General features: G+C 38.7%; 1 protein-coding gene across 3 annotated transcripts in view; it reads right to left on the bottom strand.

Moving 5' to 3' along the window:
* The window catches only part of SFSWAP (splicing factor SWAP), a 589,383-nt gene that overhangs the window by 158,378 nt on the left and 403,244 nt on the right, over positions 1-27,761 (bottom strand). For all 3 annotated transcript variants that reach the window (XM_053701863.1, XM_053701864.1, XM_053701865.1), the window contains one exon: positions 7,851-8,101. In XM_053701863.1, coding sequence (XP_053557838.1) covers positions 7,851-8,101 — 251 coding nt within the window. The remainder of the gene's footprint in view (positions 1-7,850; positions 8,102-27,761) is intronic.

The raw sequence follows: 27,761 nt of genomic DNA, 5'->3' as shown, positions 1-27,761 counted from the left end.
GTAGAAGCTAAAGACTGTTTTTTTCTTGACTCCACTATCCTATCAGCTGTTTGAACCAACCCGGGTTGACTGTCAACAAAGGACACGAAGGAGAAATTGCATCGGAACCTGCGTGCTAACAGCACTAAGTGCAGGTGAACTTACTCACAACGGATACTTTTTTGCTGATTGGTGCCTAAATAAGTACAGATATCAGACAGAAGAAAAATTGTGAATACACAATATCGGACGTGAAGGGGCATTTCGGATGCTCACGGCTGTCTAAGCAGCGATTGGCCGACGCAAGACAAGCCCCCGCACATCGGGTGTGACGTCAGATGCCAACAACACGAGGACACTGTCGGAAGAACTGAGCCGCAGGACGCATAGGATTCCCTGCTGCTATTCAAGCTTACTATAAGGTACCATCTGCTTTAAGATTGCGAACTGTAATCCTAAACTACTAGCAGTATATATTACTGGACATTTCTCTTGGTTCATACGTATGGACATATCAATAAGTTCGCTGAGAATACAAATATAAGGATTGACATAATCAGAGCTAGAGCATAACCCTATATATTTTTCCTCTTATGCACAGCTCCTCCTTAAGCTCCATTATAATTTTTTGTGTGCAATATATAGCCTTTGCAGAAGTTCTATCAAGCCGATATCGGTATTTTAAATATTTTTATGCATAACTGTATACAGACTTAATAACTCACGAGAAATCTTGGCTAACTGTTTAGTCACACCCCAAAAATTTTCTTTGTGACTACACTATTAAACAGTAATCTAAATTTCTCATGAAGTACTAATCAGCACCACTTTTTATCATTTTTTATGCTATATTTCATCATTGTTTTTAATGGAATTGTACTAGAGACGTCTCTATTTTTTCAAATCATATTGTAACCAAATAAATCACTTGTTATCTTGTTATCTTAGATACTGTTCTTATTTTTATTTTACTTTTGTACACAATTTATCACAAGTAATATTAATAATTTCACATAAGTATCTTCAGCTATTAGCGCCCTTACAAGACCCCCCTTTTTCTTTCACTATACATTATTTTTTAGACTGAAGGATCTAAAACACTGTAAGCGGTCTGATACTCTATACACCAGCGCACTATCTTTCCACAATCTTTAAAATCCTTAGTAGCCTGAAGATAGAACTTCAAGACGCGAACCACATCCAAATTCTGAAGCAAACGTTCCTTCGGGAAGAAGGATTGGGACACAGGGAAGGAACCACAATCTCTTTATTGATGTTGCATTCTGACACGACCTTAGGAAGAATATCTAACTTGGTACGTAGGACAGCCTTATCAGAATGGAACACAAGATAAGGAGGCTCATATTGCAAGGCAACAATCCCAGATACTCTGCATGCAGAAGCAATAGCCATTAGAAAAAGAACCCTTCAGGACAACAATTAAATGTCAACTTCATGCATAGGCTCAAACGGAGCCCGTTGCAAAACCTTAAGAACAAGATTTAGACTCCAAGGAGGAGCATTAGATCAAAACACAGGTCTGATCCTAGTCAGAGCCTTAACAAAAGGACTGTACATCTGGAAGCTCCGCGAGTCTCTTGTGCAGTAAAACAGACAGGGCCAAAATTTGTCCCCCTCAGGGAACTGGCAGAAAGGCCCTTCTCCAGTCCATCCTGGAGAAACGATAGGATCAACTTTATGCTTTATGCCAGGAAAAACCACGCTCTTCACACCAGAATAAGTAGGTTCTCCACACCTTATGATAGATGCGACTAGTTTGCGAGCTTGAATGAGAGTATAAATAACACTCTCAGAAAAACCTCTCTTGGCTAGGACTAAGCATTCAATCTCCATGCAGTCGGCCTCAGATAACCTAAATTTTGATGAACAAAAAGAACCTTGTTCCAGCAGATCCCTGCGACAAGGTAACTTCCGCGGAGGAGATGATGACATCCCCACCAGATCTGCGAACCACATCCTTTGTTGCCACGATGGAGCCATCAGTATCACTGATGCCTGCTCCTGCTTGATGCGGGCCACTACATGAGGAAGTAGTGGTAACGGCAGAAAAAGGTCAATTAGACTGAACCTCTAAGGCACTGCTAATGCATCTATTAGCTCCATCTGAGGATCCCTGGACCTCAACCCATATCTGGGTAGCTTGGTATTGAGACGGGAAGACATGAGATCTATCTCTGGCGTCCCCCACCTGTTGCATATCTCCACAAACACTTCGGGATGGAGAGACCATTCCCCCGGATAAAGGATTGTCTGCTGAGAAAATCCGCTTCCCAGTTGTCCACACCTGGAATGTGGATTGCTGACAGCGAACAGCTGTGGACCTCCACCCACTACAGAATACGAGATACTTCACTCATTGCTAGGGAACTTCTCGTTCCCCCCTGATGGTTAATGTAAGTCACCGAGGTTATATTGTCTGATTAGAATCTGATAAACTGGGACGGACCCAGAAGGGGCCAAGCCTTCAGCGCTATGAAGATTGCCTGAAGTTCCAAAATGTTGGAATGCTCCCTCCAGAGACCACGGTCCCTGTGCCTTCTTGGCACCCCATCCTGATAGACTTGCATCGGTAGTCACAATCTCCCAGGATGGTCCTAAGAAGGAAGGATGTCCCTCGGGACAGATAATTTGGACAGAGCCACCAAGAGAGCAATTCTCTTGACCGGTTGTCCAGAGAAATCTGTTGAGACAGATCCAAATGATCGCCGTTCCACTGCCTCAGCATGCACAGTTGCAACGGTCCGAGACGGAACCTGTCAAAGGGAATGATGTCCATGCTGGACACAATGAGACCAATCACCTCCAAATACTGAGCCACAGAGGACCTTAAGGAGGTCCGGAGGGCAAGACATGCCAAAGCTAGCTTGCAATTTCTCTGGCCTGTTAGAAATATCCTCAAGTATATGGAGTCAATTATAGTACTGTACCCATGAATTCCACCCTGGTATTTGGTATGAGAACTCTTTTCTAGGTTTATCTTCCATCCATGAGATCGAAGAAGAGAGAGGAGAGATTCCGAATGGTCCTCAGCCAGACAAAACGATGGTGCTTGTACCAGAATATCGTCGAAGTAGGGAGCTACTGCTAAACCCTGGGTTTTGGCAACGGCTAGAAGAACCTGTACAACCTTCGTAAAATCTCTTTGAGCAGTAGCTAGACTAAACGGAAGTGCAATGAACAGGGTAGTGCTAGTCCAGGAACGTAAACCTTAGGAACTGGAAGTGGTCCTTGTAGATTGAAGTGCGAAGGTAAGCATCCTTTAGATCTATAGTGGTTATGAACTGTCCTTCCTGAACTAAAGGAAGGATGGACCTTATAGTCTCCATCTTGAATGAGGGGACATTTAGAAATTTGTTAAAGCACTTTAGGTCCAGAATCGGGCGGAAATTTCCCTCCTTTGGGACCACGAAAAGGTTTGAATAGTATCCCAAACCTCTTTCTGCGATAGGCACCAGGACAATGACTCCCAAGGAGGACAGATCCCGCACACACCCCATAAAGGCGTTAATCTTTTCTGGTCTGGAAGACAGAATAGAGAGGAGAAATCTGCCCTTGGGAGGATGAGACTTGAAACCTATCTTGTAACCCTGAGCTATGACCCATTGATCCTGCATGTCCCTGAAGCAAAGCGTCTGAAAAGAGAGGCAGTCTGCCCCCTACATGGGGGCCGCCCCGCCCTCCTGTGACGAAAGGCAAAGATTGACTGGGGAATGGGGGAAGGGTATTTAAGCCTTTGGCTGGGGTGTCTTTGCCTCCTCCTGGTGGCCAGGTTCAGTAGTTCCCAACAGTAAGGACTCTCCTTATATTAAGGAAAATTCAGATACACTGTAAGCCTATTTACTTTATACAATATAATTAATTACAATTTAAAATAGTTTAAAATAATATATTTAATTTAATAAAAATAATAAAAATGTAATAGTTTAAATTACTAGCAATCTGTTTATTGTAGAGCACAACTAAATATACCTATTTTTCTTTCATCAGAAGGTGAGAGTCCATGATTCATTAAGTGTGGGTATTGCCTTCCTGACCACTAGTAGAAGGCAAAAGATATCCCAAAACGCCAGAGTTTTAAATCCCCCACCCATGCCATGATCCCCTCTCATTTTCTTTTGTCTCATTGATGAGGAGTGAGGTAAAAGTGTGCAGATCTACTTGTCGTTGAGAGGGGTCCACTAACCAATCTGAGGCAAATTTCCTCCTTTCAGTATCCTGTCGGTTAGAGCGATAGACAAAGAATTTTCAGCCAGGCAGTGAAATATCTTTCCCCAATGAGAAATGTCACCGGACCCCCCGTGAAATTTGGACTTGCTCACCAATACAATGGACTATAGTTTGCTTGCTACTTATGGGATCCATAGCCCTCCGCAGGTGAAATGTGAATGTCCCCTAATCTCCTTGCTGTTACTGATTTAAGATTCTTGGCATTGTGTCTAAACTGTCTAGGATGGGCTTGCCTATAGGAAGCAAGCTGCTGGAACAGATGTAAGCACAGTAGCCGAAGGTGCTGACAGGTAAGTACTTTGCACATTCATAGCACACTGCCTATTAGTATAAGATATGAAAACATATTATTGGTTTTGTAGTTCTTAAACTGTGAATTTGTGTCTGCAGAAATAAAATGCGCCTTCTTCACAGCAAAAATATTATAAAATAAACATACTGAGTTGAGAAATAGAAATTAAAGGGACATAATCATGACAGAAAACTTATGGGTTTCAGATAGAACATACCATTTTCAGATTTACAACCTAACGAAGAGTTTTAGAGGATTCCATCCTGAACTCCTACTTAACTCGTGATAACAATCCAGATTAGTTGGGACAAATCAACTGGATTTCCATGCCACTGAACTAAAGACCTTGTGGTGAAATGGAACAAAACAATTCCATGAACAGAGTTGAAGCAAATATTTGGTCTTTCAACATACAGAATGGTAAAGGGCAGGAATGTTTTTCATATGCAAAATACATTTTGGGCTAAATAAGACTGCTGCTGGTGTGGTCAGTGGACACAGAACAAGTTACGTTTTTGTTCATTCCTTGATTAAACACTTTTTTTATGCATGACCCTTGCAGACTAGTCTAATGGTGATGTGGGCAACCAGCAATGGATCCACTGTCAAGTGTGCCTAGAGTTATATGGCTTTATATCTCACTGGTGAGGCCAACGGAAGCCTGAAAAATATGTATGGGGTTGCTGCATCTCATGTTCAGAAATGGATTGTGTGGTATTTTAAGGCTGGACTGTCATTTTTAGATGGGACCAGATATTTACTTCAGTAAGGTTCTTCTCTGTGAAGACACATTTTGGGTTAAAATGTCTAGATTTCCTTAGTCTGTTACTGACAAAGTGCACACATACAGATGTATTTTTACTTTTCCTCTAAGAGATTATATATATATTGATCAAAGAGAGCACTAACAGTAAACCTAATCCTGCAACCCACTATTAAGCCAATCAAATACAAAAGTACACACACTGTCCCTTTAAGAACAAATCAGCGTATACATCACACTCATATCGAGATAAATCAAAGTAATATTTATTAGGGCAAGTTGTCAACTTGTCATGCCTAACAAACCCCTGAGAGCGATCAGCTGTGGGGTGAAACACGTGTAGCTGGAAGCTGGATAGACACACTATGAGCAACTAAATAGTGTGTACATTTTCTGTTCACTGGGCCCATTCCTCTCCTCTGATTGAAGGGACACTTTCTACTTGAACTTTATTTGTACCAATATTCATACAGCACAAATTTGCATCATGTTTTTCCTGATTATGGGACACCAGTCTTGGGAAAAAGCAGCAGCAACACCCAGCCAGTGACATCACGAATTGGAGGCGGACACACAGAGTCAGTGTGTTTTGGAAAAAGCCGGTCCTGGCATAAGGGGTAAGAAGACCTGCACATTAACATATACCAAGTCAGAGCTGGTGAGTCCCTGCGGAAGATCTGGTGGTCCGGTGAGCTTGGTCTCTAGGAGGACCGCTGGTCTGTTTACATGCTGCAGTGATTTATACTGTGAATACCCTGTCACTAAGAAGAGAGGCTTACTTAACCCTGTTTTGTTACACTTATATGAACTGCAACATGTTGTGGATACATTGTTCACTATTCCAGGTGGAATACGTATCTATGCATTAAATTTCATTTTTATTTTTTTTACATTTGTATTTAAAAATGTTATAGTTATTATTAGTGTGTAATATATATAGATCAATACTAATGATGACATCATAAAAGTAGGTGGGGCCTGCAGGTACAAAAAGGAGCACCTGTATTACTGAAATCAGCCCTGACGAAGCCCCTGCTTATTGGAGCAATATAGGGTTGAAACATGCGTAGGCAAGCTCCAGACCATACTGCACACCTTGCTGCCAATCCATTTTGTCAATATTATGCCCATGGACACGCATTCACAGAGAGATACTGGGGGAAATTGATACCGTGCCGCTGATGCCTTATACCACTGCAAACACTGTAACAGCTGTTGGAGTAAAGTGGGAAGGAATCGTATTCTGGATGTCCCAAAAGGAGGAGTTAACGTAAAGTAAATCATCTCTCCAGGGAACACAAGTAACGGAGTGCCGAGCAGGCATGTCTGGATGTTGTCTAAGAAACTGCTTACGTGAAGAGGCTTCATACCGTGTTCTCCTCCGACATCCGTGTCTTTAGTAGGGCCTAAAGACACGGATGTCGGAGGAGAACACGGTATGAAGCCTCTTCACGTAAGCAGTTTCTTAGACAACATCACATACATGAAACGGTAATTAAATCTTCTGTATGTTTGGCAAACAGTGGTAACAACGGTCACAATTAACTCCTGCACGGAAAGTATCTCTTTTGACTCCTTGTTGGTGGGAAATCTGACACATTTTGCAATATATCTTTGAGGCATTGCATCCTCAGACCTTATTGGTGACATTTAGGTATCGGGCCTGTTAGGCTGTTATTTGATGAACTGAATACCTGCCCTTTTGTCATTATAAGATGTGTGTCTTGGTTAGATTTGGGACATTGCTCTCTATTTCAGTGTACATCTCTGTATACACTTTAGTGAGTCTCTGCTCACTTTTTGATATAGATGATACTCTTTTACTATGTGTGTGTGTGTGTGTGTGTGTGTGTGTGTGTGTGTGTGTATGTATGTATGTATGTATGTATGTATGTATGTGTGTGTGTGTGTGTGTATGTGTGTGTGTGTGTGTGTATGTGTGTGTGTATGTATGTGTGTATGTATGTATGTATGTATGTATGTGTGTGTGTGTGTGTGTGTATATGTGTGTGTATATGTGTGTGTATGTATGTATGTGTATATATATATATATATATATATATATATATATATATATATATATATATATATATATATATATATATATATATATATATATATATATATATATATATATATATAGTTTGATTGTTTATTATGGCTGGCCAGCTCTGTGCATATACTGTTTTAATATATAGTCAAGTATATAGGAATTTTTTTAACCTACAATGCAATATTCTTTTGAATTAGGTTTGTTAACTTAATAAATTGGATATATGTTTTGATTAAGAGAGTGCTGTATCCCTCGCTTTTTTCAGGATTTATCGAAATCCTGTCCAATCTCTCAATTTTCTTATTTAATTTATTAGTTTTGAGGGTCAGCACTGTAATGCTACTGCATATTATTTTAGAACTGAGACTTATTTTTCAGTTCTTATAGCCATCTCAAACACATATACATATATATCTATATATTAGATATACAGTGTTATGACACAAAAATAAAAGGTAAATGAAAAAAGAAAAAAAATACCAACCAATTAATAAGGCATTTTTTCTAAATCATACCTGGAACGTCTGACTGTTCTGTAGGCTGTGGGGAGGGAATGTTTTACTTTTGAATGAGATCTTGAACTGGACTTTGGTTCATACGACTTTGGTGAGTGCGATCTTGACCTGGAACGTTTTTTCTTTTTTTTTTTCTTCTTTTCCTTTTCTTCCTTAACAAACTCTCTGCCTGGAGACCTTTCTGTGACTGGATATTCCCAAACTGGTACAATTCGGTCATCTGGTATGTATTCTGGGGTCAAACTGTTAACCTAATACATAGAGTTAAAAAAATAAATGTTAGGTAATTACCTATGACGTTATAAAAAGTTGTATATATGCTAGTCTACAAATATATACAAATTAAATACAAACACAACCCCTTATTTAGACTCCTTTATTGCTTGTGTATGTTGCAGGCAATTGAGGGATTACATTAACACTAAGTGGCTTGTTTGCCCAAGGTGTGTACAAGGGAAGGCATAAAAACAACAGTAAACCAAACAAAAAATAAGGAAATGAGTGAGCAAGAAATTGGCTTGTGCTCTGTTGTGCCATTATAATAAGTTTCCACCAGATTCACCTCAAAAAAAATATATCAAATTTTCTTAATTCTCTTGTTATTCTTTGTTGAAGGAGAAGTAATGCACTACTTGGAACTAGTTGAACACATTGGGTGAGCCAATGACAAAAAGGCATATATTTGCATACATCAATCAGCAGCTAGCTCCCAGTTGTGCATTGCTGCTCCTGTGCCTACCTAGGTATACTTTTCTAAAGAGGATACTAAGAGAATGAAGCATGTTTGATAATAAAAGTAAAAACAGATGATTTACAAAAATACATAAAACTGCTAGAACAGGTCTATATCCTGACATTGCCAACATTTATAAATTATCACTAACCTCTTAAAAGTCTTAAGATATGCAAAGATGCTTTCATTATTTATATTGTCATTTTACCAAAGACTGAAGTTTGTTCGCCAACTGCACAGATCATCTACACATTTTTTATAAACAGTCACTCATATAAAAATGATACCACAGCCTGGCAATTAAAATTGCATGTAGGAACATTCATAAAAAAAACTTTGCATTCAACACATGGGATACAAAGAAATAAATGGTTGAGTGGTTACCGTTGACCATTCTCACAGCTCTGGAAACTAGAGATTTAAAATATAGCCAATTAAAAAATGCATAACTGAAGTTTTTTAAAATTTTGTATTTTTAATACTTTAGAGAATTGTAAAGCCTAATTTGTTCCTTGGCAGCACTTTAGGCTTACAGTGCTAGTTTGCACATAATTGGAAGTGATGTTATTTAAAAATACTAAGATTTTTTTATTTTTTTTTATTTTTTTAAGGCTAGAGCAACTACCCCTTTACATTTTGCCAGTTTGTGAAACCAGCATATATATTAGTAATGCACAATTTGATCTGCTTGTTTTATTAATGTTAATAAATCATTTTACATATCTTACAGGTTTTTCATGTCTACTATATGCTAATTCAATGATTGGAAAATATATTCTTTAAAATACTTTAGTTTATATTGACTATTGAGTATTTTGTGTTTACATGTATACTACATTTCTGAGAGTTTATTTTAACTTTAAAATGACTGCACACTATAGTATGATTAAATATGTGACCACGGCTCAACAAAGTCAAGTACCTTAAAAACTGGACCTGGTGCCTTGTGTGCCGTGAGAAGAGAAGCGCACAATCTCTTCCTGGTTTCCCCTGGACCTTGTACTAATCCAAATGCTGTGTCATTACCATTAACTAATACAGGACAGAGCAGTTGAGAGAGGAGTAATGGTGCATTAAAGGGACACTGAACCCAAATTTTTTCTTTTGTGATTCAGATAGAGCATGAAATTTTAAGCAACTTTCTCATTTACTCCTATTATCAAATGTTCTTTATTCTCTTGGTATCTTTATTTGAAAAGCAAGAATGTAAGTTTTGATGCCGGCCCATTTTTGGTGAACAACCTAGGTTGTCCTTGCTGATTGGTGGATAAATTCATCCACCAATCAAAAACTGTTTTCCAGAGTCTGAACCAAGAAAAAAAGCTTAGATGCCTTCTTTTTCATATAAAGATAGCAAGAGAATGAAGAAAAATTGGTAATAGGAGTAAAATAGAAAGTTGCTTAAAATTGCCTGCTCTATCTGAATCACAAAATATTTTTTTTTGGGTTCAGTGTCCCTTTAAAATGAGTTTTACAGGAAATGTTACTAAGGTCCAGCAGACCTGGAGAAAAGAGCTTGTGTTACGATCAGCTAAGGAACCTACCATCCTACCATCCAAATACTCCTGTACAGAACCTGTTACTATCTTCAACTTATTATCAGTATGGTTTGTCTTGCATGTTTTTTTTTTTCTTCTTCAGGGAAGCCTAAATTTATTTCTTTAATGTTGGTGAAAGGCTACAAATTATTCTTCTCTACTTACATTGGGATCCAAAAAAAATCTTTTGAGTCAGCGGAGTATAATATCTGCACCATTGATTAAGCATACTAAGCTTAAGAGGTCTCATATGAATATGAGCAAATGGAATTGCATCTGAAGCTGCAATCATAAGACCTAGAACGTCCATACAAAGAGCAACCAAGAGTAAAGGGAGAGACTGAAGGTTCAGACAGGCGGACACTAATCTTAACCTGCTCTGTTAGATCAAGACTCATGAAGACTGAATCTATTTGAAATCCCAAGAAAGTTATATTTGATTAAGGAATCAAAGAACTTTTTGGAAAACTGATCCTCCAACCATATTGTTTTATAAACAAGTTGATTGGTGTGAGATTCTGCTAAAGGAAACAGAGCTTGAACCAAGATGTCGTCCAGGTATTGAAACACTGCAATACCATGAGTTCTGATCACAGACAAAAAGGGCACCTCAAACCTTTGTGAATATTCTTGGAGCTATAGCCAGAACAAACTGCAACAAACTGAAAATGCTTGTCTAGAAAGACAAACCTCAGAAACTGCATAATTTAAATCTATTGTGGATATAAACAGACATTGCTGAATGAAAGGCAGAATAGTCAGAAGAGTTTCCATTTGGAAATGGAATCCTTACAAACTTGTTTAGGGCTTTCAGATTCAGAACTGGTCTGAAAATACCTTCCTTCTTTGGAACAAAGATTTGAATAAAATCCCACCCCCTGTTCCTTGACACCAAGTAAACTGATTAGGATTTAAGCCATAAGGCCTCATAGCAAAAACTGACAAAAAACATAATTTATGTAAGAACTTACCTGATAAATTCATTTCATGTCCATGAGCTAGTCCATGAGCTAGTGACGTATGGGATATACATTCCTACCAGGAGGGGCAAAGTTTCCCAAACCTCAAAATGCCTATAAATACACCCCTCACCACACCCACAATTCAGTTTAATGAATAGCCAAGAAGTGGGGTGATAAGGAAGGAGCGAAAGCATCAAAAATAAGGAATTGGAATAATTGTGCTTTATACAAAAAAATCATAACCACCACAAAAAGGGTGGGCCTCATGGACTCTTGCTAATATGAAAGAAATGAATTTATCAGGTAAGTTCTTACATAAATTATGTTTTCTTTCATGTAATTAGCAAGAGTCCATGAGCTAGTGACGTATGGGATAGCAGATACCCAATATGTGGAACTTCCACGCAAGAGTCACTAGAGAGGGAGGGATAAAATAAAGACAGCCAATTCCGCTGAAAAAATAATCCACAACCCAAATCAAAAAGTTTTAATCTTATAATGAAAAAAAACTGAAATTATAAGAAGAATCAAACTGAAACAGCTGCCTGAAGTACTTTTCTACCAAAAACTGCTTCAGAAGAAGAAAAAACATCAAAATGGTAGAATTTAGTAAAAGTATGCAAAGAAGACCAAGTTGCTGCTTTGCAAATTTGATCAACAGAAGCTTCATTCCTAAAAGCCCAGGAAGTAGAAACTGACCTAGTAGAATAAGTCGTAATCCTTTGAGGCGGGGACTTACCCGACTCTACATAAGCATGATGAATCAAAGACTTTAACCAAGATGCCAAGGAAATGGCAGAAGCCTTCTGACCTTTCCTGGAACCGGAAAAGATAACAAATAGACTAGAAGTCTTTCTAAAACCTTTAGTAGCTTCAACATAATATTTCAAAGCTCTTACTACATCCAAAGAATGTAAAGATCTCTCTATAGAATTCTTAGGATTAGGACACAATGAAGGGACAACAATTTCTCTACTAATGTTGTTAGAATTAACAACCTTAGGTAAAAATTTAAATGAAGTCCGCAACACCGCCTTATCCTGATGAAAAATCAGAAAAGGAGATTCACAAGAAAGAGCAGATAACTCAGAAACTCTTCTAGCAGAAGAGATGGCCAAAAGGAACAACACTTTCCAAGAAAGTAATTTAATATCCAGAGAATGCATAGGTTCAAACGGAGGAGCCTGTAAAGCCCTCAGAACCAAATTAAGACTCCAAGGAGGAGAGATTGACTTAATGACAGGCTTGATACGAACCAAAGCCTGTACAAAACAATGAATATCAGGATGATTAGCAATCTTTCTGTGAAAAAGAACAGAAAGAGCAGAGATTTGACCTTTCAAAGAGCTTGCAGACAAACCCTTATCCAAACCATCCTGAAGAAACTGTAAAATTCTAGGAATTCTAAAAGAATGCCAAGAAAATTTATCAGAAGAACACCAAGAAATGTAAGTCTTCCAGACTCGGTAATAAATCTTTCTAGACACAGATTTACAAGCCTGTATCATAGTATTAATCACTGAGTCAGAGAAACCTCTATGACTAAGAATCAAGCGTTCAATCTCCATACCTTCAAATTTAATGATCTGAGATCCTGATGAAAAAATGGGCCTTGAGATAGAAGGTCTGGCCTTAACGGAAGTGTCCAAGGTTGGCAACTTGCCATCCGAACGAGATCCGCATACCAAAACCTGTGAGGCTATGCTGGAGCCACCAGCAATACAAACGAACGTTCCATTAGAATTTTAGAAATAACTTTTGGAAGAAGAACTAGAGGCGGAAAGATATAAGCAGGTTGATAATTCCAAGGAAGAGACAACGCGTCCACTGCTTCCGCCTGGAGGATCCCTGGATCTGGACAGATACCTGGGAAGTTTCTTGTTTAGATGAGAGGCCATCAGATCTATTTCTGGGAGTCCCCAGATTTGAACAATCTGAAGAAATACCTCTGGGTGAAGAGACCATTCCCCCGGATGTAACGTCTGGCGACTGAGATAATCCGCTTCCCAATTGTCTACACCTGGGATGTGAACCGCAGAGATTAGACAGGAGCTGGATTCCGCCCATACAAGTATCCGAGATACTTCTTTCATAGCCTGAGGACTGTGAGTCCCACCTTGATGATTGACATACGCCACAGTTGTGACATTGTCTGTCTGAAAACAAATAAACGATTCTCTCTTCAGAAGAGGCCAGAACTGAAGAGCTCTGAAAATCGCATGGAGTTCCAAAATGTTGATTGGTAATTTCGCCTCCTGAAATTCCCAAACCCCCTGCGCTGTCAGAGATCCCCATACAGCTCCCCAACCTGAAAGACTCGCATATGTTGAGATCACAGTCCAGGTTGGACGAACAAAAGAGGCCCCTTGAATTAGACAATGGTGATTCAACCACCAAGTCAGAGAAGATCGAACATTGGGATTTAAGGATATTAATTGTGATATCTTTGTATAATCCCTGCACTACTGGTTCAGCATACAAAGCTGGAGAGGTCTCATGTGAAAACGAGCAAAAGGGATCGTGTCCGATGCAGCAGTCATGAGACCTAGAATTTCCATGCACAAAGCTACCGAAGGGAATGATTGAGACTGAAGGTATCGACAAGCTGAAACCAACTTCAGACATCTCTTTTGTGTTAGAGACAAAGTCATGGACACTGAATCTATTTGAAATCCCAAAAAGGTTACTTTTGTCTGAGGAATCAAGGAACTCTTTGGTAAATTGATCCTCCAACCATGTTTTTGAAGAAACAACACAAGTTGATTCGTATGAGATTCTGCAGAATGTAAAGACTGAGCAAGTACCAAGATATCGTCCAAATAAGGAAATACAGCAATACCCTGTTCTCTGATTACAGAGAGAAGGGCACCGAGAACCTTTGAAAAGATCCTTGGAGCTGTTGCTAGGCCAAACAGAAGGGCAACAAACTGGTAATGCTTGTCTAGAAAAGAGAATCTCAGGAACTGATAGTGATCTGGATGAATTGGAATATGAAGATATGCATCCTGTAAGTCTATTGTAGACATATAATGCCCTTGCTGAACAAAAGGCAGAATAGTCCTTATAGTCACCATTTTTAATGTTGGTATCCTTACATAACTATTCAATATTTTTAGATCCAGAACTGGTCTGAAGGAATTCTCCTTCTTTGGTACAATGAATAGATTTGAGAAAAACCCCAGACCCCGTTCCAGAACTGGAACTGGCACAATTACCCCAGCCAACTCTAGGTCTGAAACACATTTCAGAAACGCCTGAGCCTTCACTGGGTTTACTGGAATGCGTGAGAGAAAAAATCTTCTCAAAGGCGGCCTTACCTTGAAACCTATTCTGTACCCTTGTGAAACAATGTTCTGAATCCAAAGACTGTGAATCGAATTGATCCAAATATCTTTGAAAAATCGTAACCTGCCCCCTACCAGCTGTGCTGGAATGAGGGCCGCACCTTCATGAGGATTTGGGAGCTGGTTTTGACTTTCTAAAAGGCTTGGATTTATTCCAGACTGGAGAAGGTTTCCAAACGGAAACCGTTCCTTTAGGGGAAGGGTCAGGCTTCTGTTCCTTATTCTGACGAAAGGAACGAAAACGATTAGCAGCCCTATATTTACCTTTAGATTTTTTGTCCTAAGGCAAAAACATAATTTATGTAAGAACTTACCTGATAAATTCATTTCTTTCATATTAGCAAGAGTCCATGAGCTAGTGACGTATGGGATATACATTCCTACCAGGAGGGGCAAAGTTTCCCAAACCTCAAAATGCCTACAAATACACCCCTCACCACACCCACAATTCAGTTTAACGAATAGCCAAGAAGTGGGGTGATAAAAAGTGCGAAAGCATATAAAATAAGGAATTGGAATAATTGTGCTTTATACAAAATCATAACCACCACAAAAAAAGGGCGGGCCTCATGGACTCTTGCTAATATGAAAGAAATGAATTTATCAGGTAAGTTCTTACATAAATTATGTTTTCTTTCATGTAATTAGCAAGAGTCCATGAGCTAGTGACGTATGGGATAATGATTACCCAAGATGTGGATCTTTCCACACAAGAGTCACTAGAGAGGGAGGGATAAAATAAAGACAGCCAATTCCTGCTGAAAATAATCCACACCCAAAATAAAGATTAACGAAAAACATAAGCAGAAGATTCAAACTGAAACCGCTGCCTGAAGTACTTTTCTACCAAAAACTGCTTCAGAAGAAGAAAATACATCAAAATGGTAGAATTTAGTAAAAGTATGCAAAGAGGACCAAGTTGCTGCTTTGCAAATCTGATCAACCGAAGCTTCATTCCTAAACGCCCAGGAAGTAGAAACTGACCTAGTAGAATGAGCTGTAATTCTCTGAGGCAGGAGTTTTACCCGACTCAACATAGGCAAGATGAATTAAAGATTTCAACCAAGATGCCAAAGAAATGGCAGAAGCTTTCTGGCCTTTTCTAGAACCGGAAAAGATAACAAATAGACTAGAAGTCTTTCTGAAAGATTTAGTAGCTTCAACATAATATTTCAAAGCTCTAACAACATCCAAAGAATGCAACGATTTCTCCTTAGAATTCTTAGGATTAGGACATAATGAAGGAACCACAATTTCTCTACTAATGTTGTTGGAATTCACAACTTTAGGTAAAAATTCAAAAGAAGTTCGCTACACCGCCTTATCCTGATGAAAAATCAGAAAAGGAGACTCACAAGAAAGAGCAGATAATTCAGAAACTCTTCTGGCAGAAGAGATGGCCAAAAGGAACAAAACTTTCCAAGAAAGTAATTTAATGACCAATGAATGCATAGGTTCAAACGGAGGAGCTTGAAGAGCCCCCAGAACCAAATTCAAACTCCAAGGAGGAGAAATTGACTTAATGACAGGTTTTATACGAACCAAAGCTTGTACAAAACAATGAATATCAGGAAGAATAGCAATCTTTCTGTGAAAAAGAACAGAAAGAGCAGAGATTTGTCCTTTCAAGGAACTTGCGGACAAACCTTTATCTAAACCATCCTGAAGAAACTGTAAAATTCTCGGAATTCTGAAAGAATGCCAAGAAAAATGATGAGAAATACACCAAGAAATATAAGTCTTCCAGACTCTATAATATATCTCTCTAGATACAGATTTACGAGCCTGTAACATAGTATTAATCACAGCGTCAGAGAAACCTCTTTGACGAAGAATCAAGCGTTCAATCTCCATACCTTTAAATTTAAGGATTTCAGATCCTGATGGAAAAAAGGACCTTGTGACAGAAGGTCTGGTCTTAACGGAAGAGTCCACGGTTGGCAAGAGGCCATCCGGACAAGATCCGCATACCAAAACCTGTGAGGCCATGCCGGAGCTACCAGCAGAACAAACGAGCATTCCTTCAGAATCTTGGAGATTACTCTTGGAAGAAGAACTAGGGACGGAAAGATATAGGCAGGATGATACTTCCAAGGAAGTGATAATGCATCCACTGCCTCCGCCTGAGGATCCCGGGATCTGGACAGATACCTGGGAAGTTTCTTGTTTAGATGGGACGCCATCAAATCTATTTCTGGAAGTTCCCACATTTGAACGATCTGAAGAAATACCTCTGGGTGAAGAGACCATTCGCCCGGATGCAACGTTTGGCGACTGAGATAATCCGCTTCCCAATTGTCTACACCTGGGATATGAACCGCAGAGATTAGACAGGAGCTGGATTCCACCCAAACCAAAATTCGAGATACTTCTTTCATAGCCAGAGGACTGTGAGTTCCTCCTTGATGATTGATGTATGCCACAGTTGTGACATTGTCTGTCTGAAAACAAATGAACGATTCTCTCTTCAGAAGAGGCCAAAACTGAAGAGCTCTGAAAATTGCACGGAGTTCCAAAATATTGATCGGTAATCTCACCTCCTGAGAATCCCAAACTCCTTGTGCCGTCAGAGATCCCCACACAGCTCCCCAACCTGTGAGACTTGCATCTGTTGAAATTACAGTCCAGGTCGGAAGCACAAAAGAAGCCCCCTGAATTAAACGATGGTGATCTGTCCACCACGTTAGAGAGTGTCGAACAATCGGTTTTAAAGATATTAATTGAGATATCTTTGTGTAATCCTTGCACCATTGATTCAGCATACAAAGCTGAAGAGGTCGCATGTGAAAACGAGCAAAGGGGATCGCGTCCGATGCAGCAGTCATAAGACCTAGAATTTCCATGCATAAGGCTACCGAAGGGAATGATTGTGACTGAAGGTTTCGACAAGCTGCCATCAGTTTTAGACGCCTCTTGTCTGTTAAAGACAGAGTCATGGACACTGAATTTATTTGGAAACCCAGAAAGGTTACCCTTGTCTGAGGAATCAATGAACTTTTTGGTAAATTGATCCACCAACCATGATCTTGAAGAAACAACACAAGTCGATTTGTATGAAATTCTGCTAAATGTAAAGACTGAGCAAGTACCAAGATATCGTCCAAATAAGGAAATACCACAATACCCTGTTCTCTGATTACAGACAGAAGGGCACCGAGAACCTTTGTAAAAATTCTTGGAGCTGTAGCAAGGCCAAACGGCAGAGCCACAAACTGGTAATGTTTGTCCAGAAAAGAGAATCTCAGGAACCGATAATGATCCGGATGAATCGGAATATGCAGATATGCATCCTGTAAATCTATTGTGGACATATAATTCCCTTGCTGAACAAAAGGCAAAATAGTCCTTACAGTTACCACCTTACATAACGATTCAATATTTTTAGATCCAGAACTGGTCTGAAGGAATTCTCCTTCTTTGGTACAATGAAGAGATTTGAATAAAACCCCATCCCCTGTTCCTGAACTGGAACTGGCATAATTACTCCAGTTAACTCTAGATCTGAAACACAATTCAGAAATGCTTGAGCTTTTACTGGATTTACTGGGAAAGAAAAAAATCTCTTTGCAGGAGGTCTCATCTTGAAACCAATTCTGTACCCTTCTGAAACAATGTTCTGAATCCAAAGATTGTGAACAGAATTGATCCAAATTTCTTTGAAAAAACGTAACCTGCCCCCTACCAGCTGAGCTGGAATGAGGGCCGCACCTTCATGTGGACTTAGAAGCAGGCCTTGCCTTTCTGGCTGGCTTGGATTTATTCCAGATTGGAGATGGTTTCCAAACTGAAACTGCTCCTGAGGATGAAGGATCAGGTTTTTGTTCTTTGTTGAAATGAAAGGAACGAAAACGATTATTAGCTCTGTTTTTACCCTTAGATTTTTTATCCTGTGGTAAAAAAGTTCCTTTCCCACCAGTAACAGTTGAAATAATAGAATCCAACTGAGAACCAAAGAATTTGTTACCCTGGAAAGAAATGGAAAGTAGAGTTGATTTAGAAGCCATATCAGCAATCCAAGTCATAAAGCTCTTCTAGCTAAAATAGCTAGAGACATAAACCTGACATCAACTCTGATAATATCAAAGATGGCATCACAGATAAAATTATTAGCATGCTGAAGAAGAATAATAATATCATGAGAATCATGATGTGTTACTTGTTGCGCTAAGGTTTCCAACCAAAAAGTTGAAGCTGCAGCAACATCAGCCAAAGATATAGCAGGTCTAAGAAGATTACCTGAACACAGATAAGCTTTTCTTAGAAAGGACTCAATTTTCCTATCTAAAGGATCCTTAAACGAAGTACCATCTGATGTAGGAATAGTAGTACGTTTAGCAAGGGTAGAAATAGCCCCATCAACTTTAGGGATTTTGTCCCAAAATTCTAATCTGTCAGACGGCACAGGATATAATTGCTTAAAACGTTTAGAGGGAGTAAATGAATTACCCAATTTATCCCATTCTTTGGAAATTACTGCAGAAATAGCATTAGGAACAGGAAAAACTTCTGGAATAACCACAGGAGATTTAAATACCTTATCCAAACGTTTAGAATTAGTATCAAGAGGACCAGAATCCTCTATTTCTAAAGCAATTAGAACTTCTTTAAGTAAAGAACGAATAAATTCCATTTTAAATAAATATGAAGATTTATCAGCATCAACCTCTGAGACAGAATCCTCTGAACCAGAAGAGTTATCAGAATCAGAATGATGATGTTCATTTAAAAATTCATCTGTAGGGAGAGAAGTTTTAAAAGATTTTTTTACGTTTACTAGAAGGAGAAATAACAGACATAGCCTTCTTTATGGATTCAGAAACAAAATCTCTTATGTTATCAGGAACATTCTGCACCTTAGATGTTGAAGGAACTGCAACAGGCAATGGTACTTTACTAAAGGAAATATTATCTGCTTTAACAAGTTTGTCATGACAATCAATACAAACAACAGCTGGAGAAATAGCTACCAAAAGTTTACAGCAGATACACTTAGCTTTGGTAGATCCAGCACTAGACAGCGATTTTCCTGTAGTATCTTCTGACTCAGATGCAATGTGAGACATCTTGCAATATGTAAGAGAAAAAACAACAACATATAAAGCAAAATTGATCAAATTCCTTAAATGACAGTTTCAGGAATGGGAAAAAATGCCAAAAAACAAGCTTCTAGCAACCAGAAGCAATGAAAAATGAGACTTAAATAATGTGGAGATAAAAGCGACGCCCATATTTTTTAGCGCCAAAAAGACGCCCACATCATTTGGCGCCTAAATGCTTTTTGGCGCCAAAATGACGCCACATCCGGAACGCCGACATTTTTGGCGCAAAATAACGTCAAAAAATGACGCAACTTCCGGCGACACGTATGACGCCAGAAACGGAAAATAATTTTTGCGCCAAAAAAGTCCGCGCCAAGAATGACGCAATAAAATGAAGCATTTTCAGCCCCCGCGAGCCTAACAGCCCACAGGGAAAAAAATCAAATTTTTGAAGGTAAGAAAAAATGATTAAATCAAATGCATTATCCCAAATATGAAACTGACTGTCTGAAAATAAGGAAAGTTGAACATTCTGAGTCAAGGCAAATAAATGTTTGAATACATATATTTAGAACTTTATAAACAAAGTGCCCAACCATAGCTTAGAGTGTCACAGAAAATAAGACTTACTTACCCCAGGACACTCATCTACATGTTTGTAGAAAGCCAAACCAGTACTGAAACGAGAATCAGCAGAGGTAATGGTATATATAAGAGTATATCGTCGATCTGAAAAGGGAGGTAAGAGATGAATCTCTACGACCGATAACAGAGAACCTATGAAATAGACCCCGTAGAAGGAGATCACTGCATTCAAATAGGCAATACTCTCCTCACATCCCTCTGACATTCACTGCACGCTGAGAGGAAAACCGGGCTCCAACTTGCTGCGGAGCGCATATCAACATAGAATCTAGCACAAACTTACTTCACCACCTCCATCGGAGGCAAAGTTTGTAAAACTGAATTGTGGGTGTGGTGAGGGGTGTATTTGTAGGCATTTTGAGGTTTGGGAAACTTTGCCCCTCCTGGTAGGAATGTATATCCCATACGTCACTAGCTCATGGACTCTTGCTAATTACATGAAAGAAAAGGTTCCTTTCCCCCCAGTAACAGTTGAAATGATAGAATCCAACTGTGAACCAAATAATGTATTACCTTGGAAAGAAAGAGAAAGCAATGTTGACTTAGAAGTCATATCTGCATTCCAAGATTTAAGCCATAAAGCTCTTCTAGCTAAAATAGTTAAAGACATATACCTGACATCAATTCTAATGATATAAAAAACAGAATTTATGTTTACCTGATAAATTACTTTCTCCAACGGTGTGTCCGGTCCACGGCGTCATCCTTACTTGTGGGATATTCTCCTCCCCAACAGGAAATGGCAAAGAGCCCAGCAAAGCTGGTCACATGATCCCTCCTAGGCTCCGCCTACCCCAGTCATTCGACCGACGTTAAGGAGGAATATTTGCATAGGAGAAACCATATGGTACCGTGGTGACTGTAGTTAAAGAAAATAAATTATCAGACCTGATTAAAAAAACCAGGGCGGGCCGTGGACCGGACACACCGTTGGAGAAAGTAATTTATCAGGTAAACATAAATTCTGTTTTCTCCAACATAGGTGTGTCCGGTCCACGGCGTCATCCTTACTTGTGGGAACCAATACCAAAGCTTTAGGACACGGATGAAGGGAGGGAGCAAATCAGGTCACCTAAATGGAAGGCACCACGGCTTGCAAAACCTTTCTCCCAAAAATAGCCTCAGAAGAAGCAAAAGTATCAAACTTGTAAAATTTGGTAAAAGTGTGCAGTGAAGACCAAGTCGCTGCCCTACATATCTGATCAACAGAAGCCTCGTTCTTGAAGGCCCATGTGGAAGCCACAGCCCTAGTGGAATGAGCTGTGATTCTTTCTGGAGGCTGCCGTCCGGCAGTCTCGTAAGCCAATCTGATGATGCTTTTAATCCAAAAAGAGAGAGAGGTAGAAGTTGCTTTTTGACCTCTCCTTTTACCAGAATAAACAACAAACAAGGAAGATGTTTGTCTAAAATCTTTTGTAGCATCTAAATAGAATTTTAGAGCGCGAACAACATCCAAATTGTGCAACAAACGTTCCTTCTTTGAAACTGGTTTCGGACACAGAGAAGGTACGATAATCTCCTGGTTAATGTTTTTGTTAGAAACAACTTTTGGAAGAAAACCAGGTTTAGTACGTAAAACCAAATGACGCCTTCAGAAAGTCTTTTCTAAGTATCAGAGCTCCTCACACATGCGACTGCATGCCATGCCTCTCAAAAACAAGTGCGCCACACCGGCGCGAAAATGAGGCTCTGCTTATGCTTTGGGAAAGCCCCTAAGGAATAAGGTGTCTAATACAGTGCCTGCCGATATTCTTATATCAAAATACCCAGATAAAATGATTCCTCAAGGCTAAATATGTGTTAATAATGAATCGATTTAGCCCAGAAAAGTCTACAGTCTTAATAAGCCCTTGTGAAGCCCTTATTTACGATCGTAATAAACATGGCTTACCGGATCCCATAGGGAAAATGACAGCTTCCAGCATTACAACGTCTTGTTAGAATGTGTCATACCTCAAGCAGCAAGAGACTGCATACTGTTCCCCCAACTGAAGTTAATTGCTCTCAACAGTCCTGTGTGGAACAGCCATGGATTTTAGTTACGGTTGCTAAAATCATTTTCCTCATACAAACAGAAATCTTCATCTCTTTTCTGTTTCTGAGTAAATAGTACATACCAGCACTATTTCAAAATAACAAACTCTTGATTGAATAATAAAAACTACAGTTAAACACTAAAAAACTCTAAGCCATCTCCGTGGAGATGTTGCCTGTACAACGGCAAAGAGAATGACTGGGGTAGGCGGAGCCTAGGAGGGATCATGTGACCAGCTTTGCTGGGCTCTTTGCCATTTCCTGTTGGGGAGGAGAATATCCCACAAGTAAGGATGACGCCGTGGACCGGACACACCTATGTTGGAGAAAATGGCATCACAAACAAAGTTATTAGCATGTTGAAGAAATTTAACAATGCTATAAGCATTATGGTCTGACACTTGTTGCGCTAAAGCCTCCAACCAGAAAGTGGAAGCTGCAGCAACATCAGCCAAAGAAATAGCAGGTCTAAGAAGATTACCTGAACATAAATAAATAAGCTCTCCTTAGTAAGGATTCAAGCTTCCTATCTAAAGGATCCTTAAAGGAAGTACTGTCCGCCGTAGGAATAGTAGTACGTTTAGCAAGAGTAGAGATAGCCCCATCAACTTTATGGATTTTGTCCCAAAATTCTAATCTATCAGATGGCACAGGGTACAATTTCTTAAACCTTGGAGAAGGAGTAAATGAAGTAACCTGACTATTCCATTCCCTAGAAATTACTTCTGAAATAGCATCAGGAACTGGAATAACTACATAAGGTTTAAAAACCGAATTTAAACGCTTAGTAGATTTAGTATCAAGAGGACTAGACTCCTCCATATCTAATGCAATCAACACTTCTTTAAGTAAAGAACGAATAAAGATTTATCAGTGTCAATATCTGAAGCAGAATCTTCTGAACCAGAAAGATCCTCATCAGAAACAGATAAGTCAGAATGATGGCGGTCACTTAAAAATTAATCTGAAATATGAGAAGTTTTAAAAAACCTTTTACGTTTGCTGGAAGGAGGAATAACAGACAGAGCCTTCCTAAAAGAATTAGAAACAAATTCTTTTACATTAACAGGGACATCCTGAACATTAGATGTTGAAGGAAAAACAACAGGTAAAGGATTATTACTAATGGAGACATTATCTGCGTTAGAAAGTTTATCATGACAACTAACACAAACTACAGCCGGAGGAACAGTTACCAAAAGTTTACAACAAATGCACTTAAATGCACTTTGGTAGAACCAGCATCAGGCAGCGTCTTTCCAGAAGTAGATTCTGATCCAGGGTATTCAGGAATGGGAAAAAATGCAAAATAAACAAGCCTCCAGCAACCAGAAGCAATGAAAAAGTGAGACTTAAATAATGTGAAAAAAGGTGGAGACAAGTATGACGCCCATATTTTTTGGTGCCAAGAATGACGCCCGCATTATTGGCGCCAAGTACAACGCCCATATTTTTTGGCGCCAAGTATGACGCCACATCCTCTGGCGCCAAAACGCCGCCCACATTTTTTGGCGCAAAAAAATGTCTGTAACACACATACGTCAAAAAATGACGCAACCACGAACAAACTTCCGGCGTCAACTATGGCGCCGGAAATGACAAAATTTTGCGCCAAAAAAGTTTATATTTACATATAAAGAATGACGCAATTAATTGAAGCATTTTCTGCCCCCGCGAGCCTAACAGCCCGCAGGGAAAAAAGTCAATTGAAAATTTTTAAGGTAAGAAAAAAAATATTCATATGCATTATCCCAAATAATGAAACTGACAGTCTGAATGAAGGAATACTGATTATCCTGAATCATGGCAAATATAAGTTTAAACACATATATTTAGAACTTTACATATAAAGTGCCCAACCATAGCTTAGAGTGTCATAAATAAAATAAGACTTACTTACCCTAAGACACTCATCTACATATAGTAGATAGCCAAACCAGTACTGAAACGAGAATCAGTAGAGGTAATGGTATATAAGAGTATATCGTCGATCTGAAAAGGGAGGTAGGAGAAGAAATCTCTACGACCGATAACAGAGAACCTATGAAATAGATTCCCTAGAGGAAGACCATTGTATTCAAATAGGCAATACTCTCTTCACATCCCTCTTTCATTCACTGCACTCCGAGAGGAAAACCGGGCTTCAGCCTGCTGCGAAGCGCATATCAACGTAGAATCTAGCACAAACTTCACCACCTCAAAGTTTGTAAAACTGAATTGTGGGTGTGGTGAGGGGTGTATTTATAGGCATTTTGAGGTTTGGGAAACTTTGCCCCTCCTGGTAGGAATGTATATCCCATACGTCACTAGCTCATGGACTCTTACTAATTACATGAAAGAAACATGCTTTCAACATTAATCTTCATAATATCAAACACAGCATCAAAACAAAAAAAAAACAAACCAATTTTGAGTAAACCCAAAAGATTTTCACTAGCAAAGTCATCAGAACACTGTTATAAAACACTAGATAACCAGCAAGTTGACGCAGCAGCCACATCAGCAATATAAATAGTTGGCTTGAGCAAATACCCTGCTTGTAAAAAAAAAAGGCCCTTCTTTGAAAAGACTCTAAATTTCTCTCCAAGGGGTCTTTAAAAGAAGTAGTGTCTTCTAAAGTAATAGAAGTTTAACCAGAGTGGAAATTACTCCATCAAATTTGGGAACAGTTTCCCACAATTCGACATTATCAGTAGGTAAAGTATATAGCTTTTCAAACCTTGCAGAAGGATTTAATTAACTACCTGGTTTAGACCATTCCCTCGAAATCATGTCAGAAAAAAGTACCAGGAATAGGAAAACCTCAGGAAGATTAACAACAGTCTTGAAAACTGATTTAAACAATTTCAAAGCATATCAGAATCTTAAGAATCTTTAACCCCTAAGGTAAATAAGACCTCATTTAAAAGAGAATGAATATGTTTGACTTTAAAACAAAAAAAAAAAGAGGAAATATTAGGTTCAACATCAGTTGAAGATTCCTCATCACCAGAGGAAATTTCACCATCTGTGGACTTAACAGTATCGCTAGGTTTTAGGGCATATAGAACTTGTAGACAGCAAAATCTGAACTGACCTTTTACACTTGTTTGAAGGCGGGAGAGCAGCCAGCACCTCAGAAAATGCAGCCTTGATATAATTTTCACATTAGGCAAAACATTAATAATATTCTACTTTAATGAAAACAAAAGGTGCATTAATACCCACAGAAACAGCATTAGGTTGTTCTGATTGCATTAATAATTTCAAACCGGAGTCACATAAATGAGCTGGAGAAGGTACTTTAGCTTTTTTACAATGAGCACACCTAATAATATAAAGGTGTTCAGGAGACTCAGTTTCTAGGGTAAATTTAGGGAAAGAATCACATATTTTCATTATAGCATTAGACAAAGCAATGCAGCAAACACTATAAACCCCTAAAAAAGCTCTTAAGGAATGGAAATCCCTTACCTCCTTCTAAGAAGCTTTTAGAATAAACTCAGAGGTACAATGTGAAAGTGTACCTGTGATGTGAGTAACTATAAGAAGACTAAAGGGACATTGCTAACCAGACAAGCGTTAACCCGCCGCGTGTAACTTCAATGTGCATAAACCTAAAAGCTGACAGACTAAATTTAAAATAACCATGCTAAAAAAGTCAACAAGTGCAAACAGCAAGGGGAGCAATGAAAAGGACAGTCGTCCACCAACAAATAAGCAGCAGACAGCAAAACCACTACTGAAACATTTCAGCAGAGGTTATGGAAAAGGAGTAGATTGTAGATCTATAAAGAGAGGCACAAGACAAGTCCCTGTAACTAATTATGGAAGGTTTATTAAAAAAATTCCCATAAGATGAAAAAACATAATTTATGTAAGAACTTACCTGATAAAATCATTTATTTCATATTGGCATTAGTCCATAAGCTAGTGACGTATGGGATATACAATCCTACCAGGAGGGGCAAAGTTTCCCAAACCTCAAAATGCCTATAAATACACCCCTCACCACAGCCACAATTCAGTTTAACGAATAGCCAAGTAGTGGGGTGATAAAGAAAGGAGTAGAAAAGCATACAAAAAGAGGAACTGAAAAAATAATTGTGCTTTTATACAAAAAACATAACTACCAAAAAAGGTGTGGCCTCATGGACTCTTGCCAATATGAAATAAATGTATTTATCAGGTAAGTTCTTACATAAATTATGTTTTCTTTCATGTAATTGGAAAGAGTCCATGAGCTAGTGACGTATTGGATAAAAATACCAAAGATGTGGAAATCCACAGAAAAGTCACTAGAAAGGGAGGGATAAAATAACATTTATTTCCACTGAGAAATTAAATACACACAATAAAAAAGTTTTCCTTGAAAACACATAAATAAAAAGCAGTAGAATCAAACAAACAGCTGCCTGAAGAACTTTTTCTACCAAAGACTGCTTCAGAAGGAGCAGATACATCAAAATGGTAAAAACAATAAAAGTATGCAAAGATGACTAAATTACTGATTTGCAAATTTGATCAACCTAAGCTTCATTCTGAAAAAGCCCAAGAAATTGCGACTGAACTTAGTAGAATGAGCTGTAAAACTCTGAGGCGAGCCTGCCCTGCCTCGTAATAAGCCTTGAAAAACAAAATCAGGATGCCAAAGAAATGGAAGAGGCTTCCTAACCTTTTCTGGAACCAGAAAAACAGCAGATAGACTAGAAGTCTTCTGAAATCCTAGTAACTTCGATATAGAATTATAAAGTTCTTACCACATCCAAAGGATGTAAAGAACTCTCAAAGAATTCTTTAGGATTAGGACACAAAGGAGGAACAACAATTTCTCTACTAATGTTGTTCAAATTCACAACCTTAGGGAAAAAAAAGAAGTACACAAAACAACTTATCTAGATGAAAAAAATCAGATAAGAAGACAAACAAGAGAGAGCTGATAAATCAGAAACTCTTGTAGCAGAAGAGATAATCAAAAGAAAAACCACTTTCCAAGAAAGTAGATAATCTTCAAACCAAATAAGACTCCAAAAAGGAGAAATTATTAAATGAACAGGCTTGATACCAACCAAAGCCTGAACAAAACAGTGAATATCAGGAAGTTTAAAAAATCTTTCTAGAAAATAAGACAGAAAGAACAGAGATTTGAAAAAGGTTGCAGATAAACATCCAATTTATCCTGAAAAACTGTAAAATCCTAGGAATTCTAAAAGAATGCCAAGAGAATTTATGAGAACACTATAAAATATATGTTTTCCAAACCTGATAATACATGTTCCTTGAAACAGACTCATAAGCCTGCAACATAGCGATACAAAATAAGTCAGAGAAACCTCTATGACTAAACATTCTTCATTTCCATACCCCCAAATTAGTTATTTTAGATCCTGATGAAAAAATAGTTCCTAGAACAAGAGAGCTGGCCAAAGAGAAAGCGGCCAAGGATGGCAACTTGGACATCTGAACAAGATCCACATACCAAACCTGTAAGGCCATGCTGATGCTATCATAAACACATGACACTGTTCCAATATGATCTTGGAAATCACCTTTGGAAGAAAAAAACAGAGGCGGAAGGATGTAGTCAGGTTGCAAAACCAAGACACTGCTAATGCATCCACCACCTCCACCTGAGGA

Source organism: Bombina bombina, chromosome 2 (assembly GCF_027579735.1).
Source record: "Bombina bombina isolate aBomBom1 chromosome 2, aBomBom1.pri, whole genome shotgun sequence".
Lineage (NCBI taxonomy): Eukaryota > Metazoa > Chordata > Amphibia > Anura > Bombinatoridae > Bombina > Bombina bombina.
The sequence above is the reverse complement of the archived record's forward strand: the minus strand, read 5'-3'. Positions and strand labels throughout refer to the sequence as shown.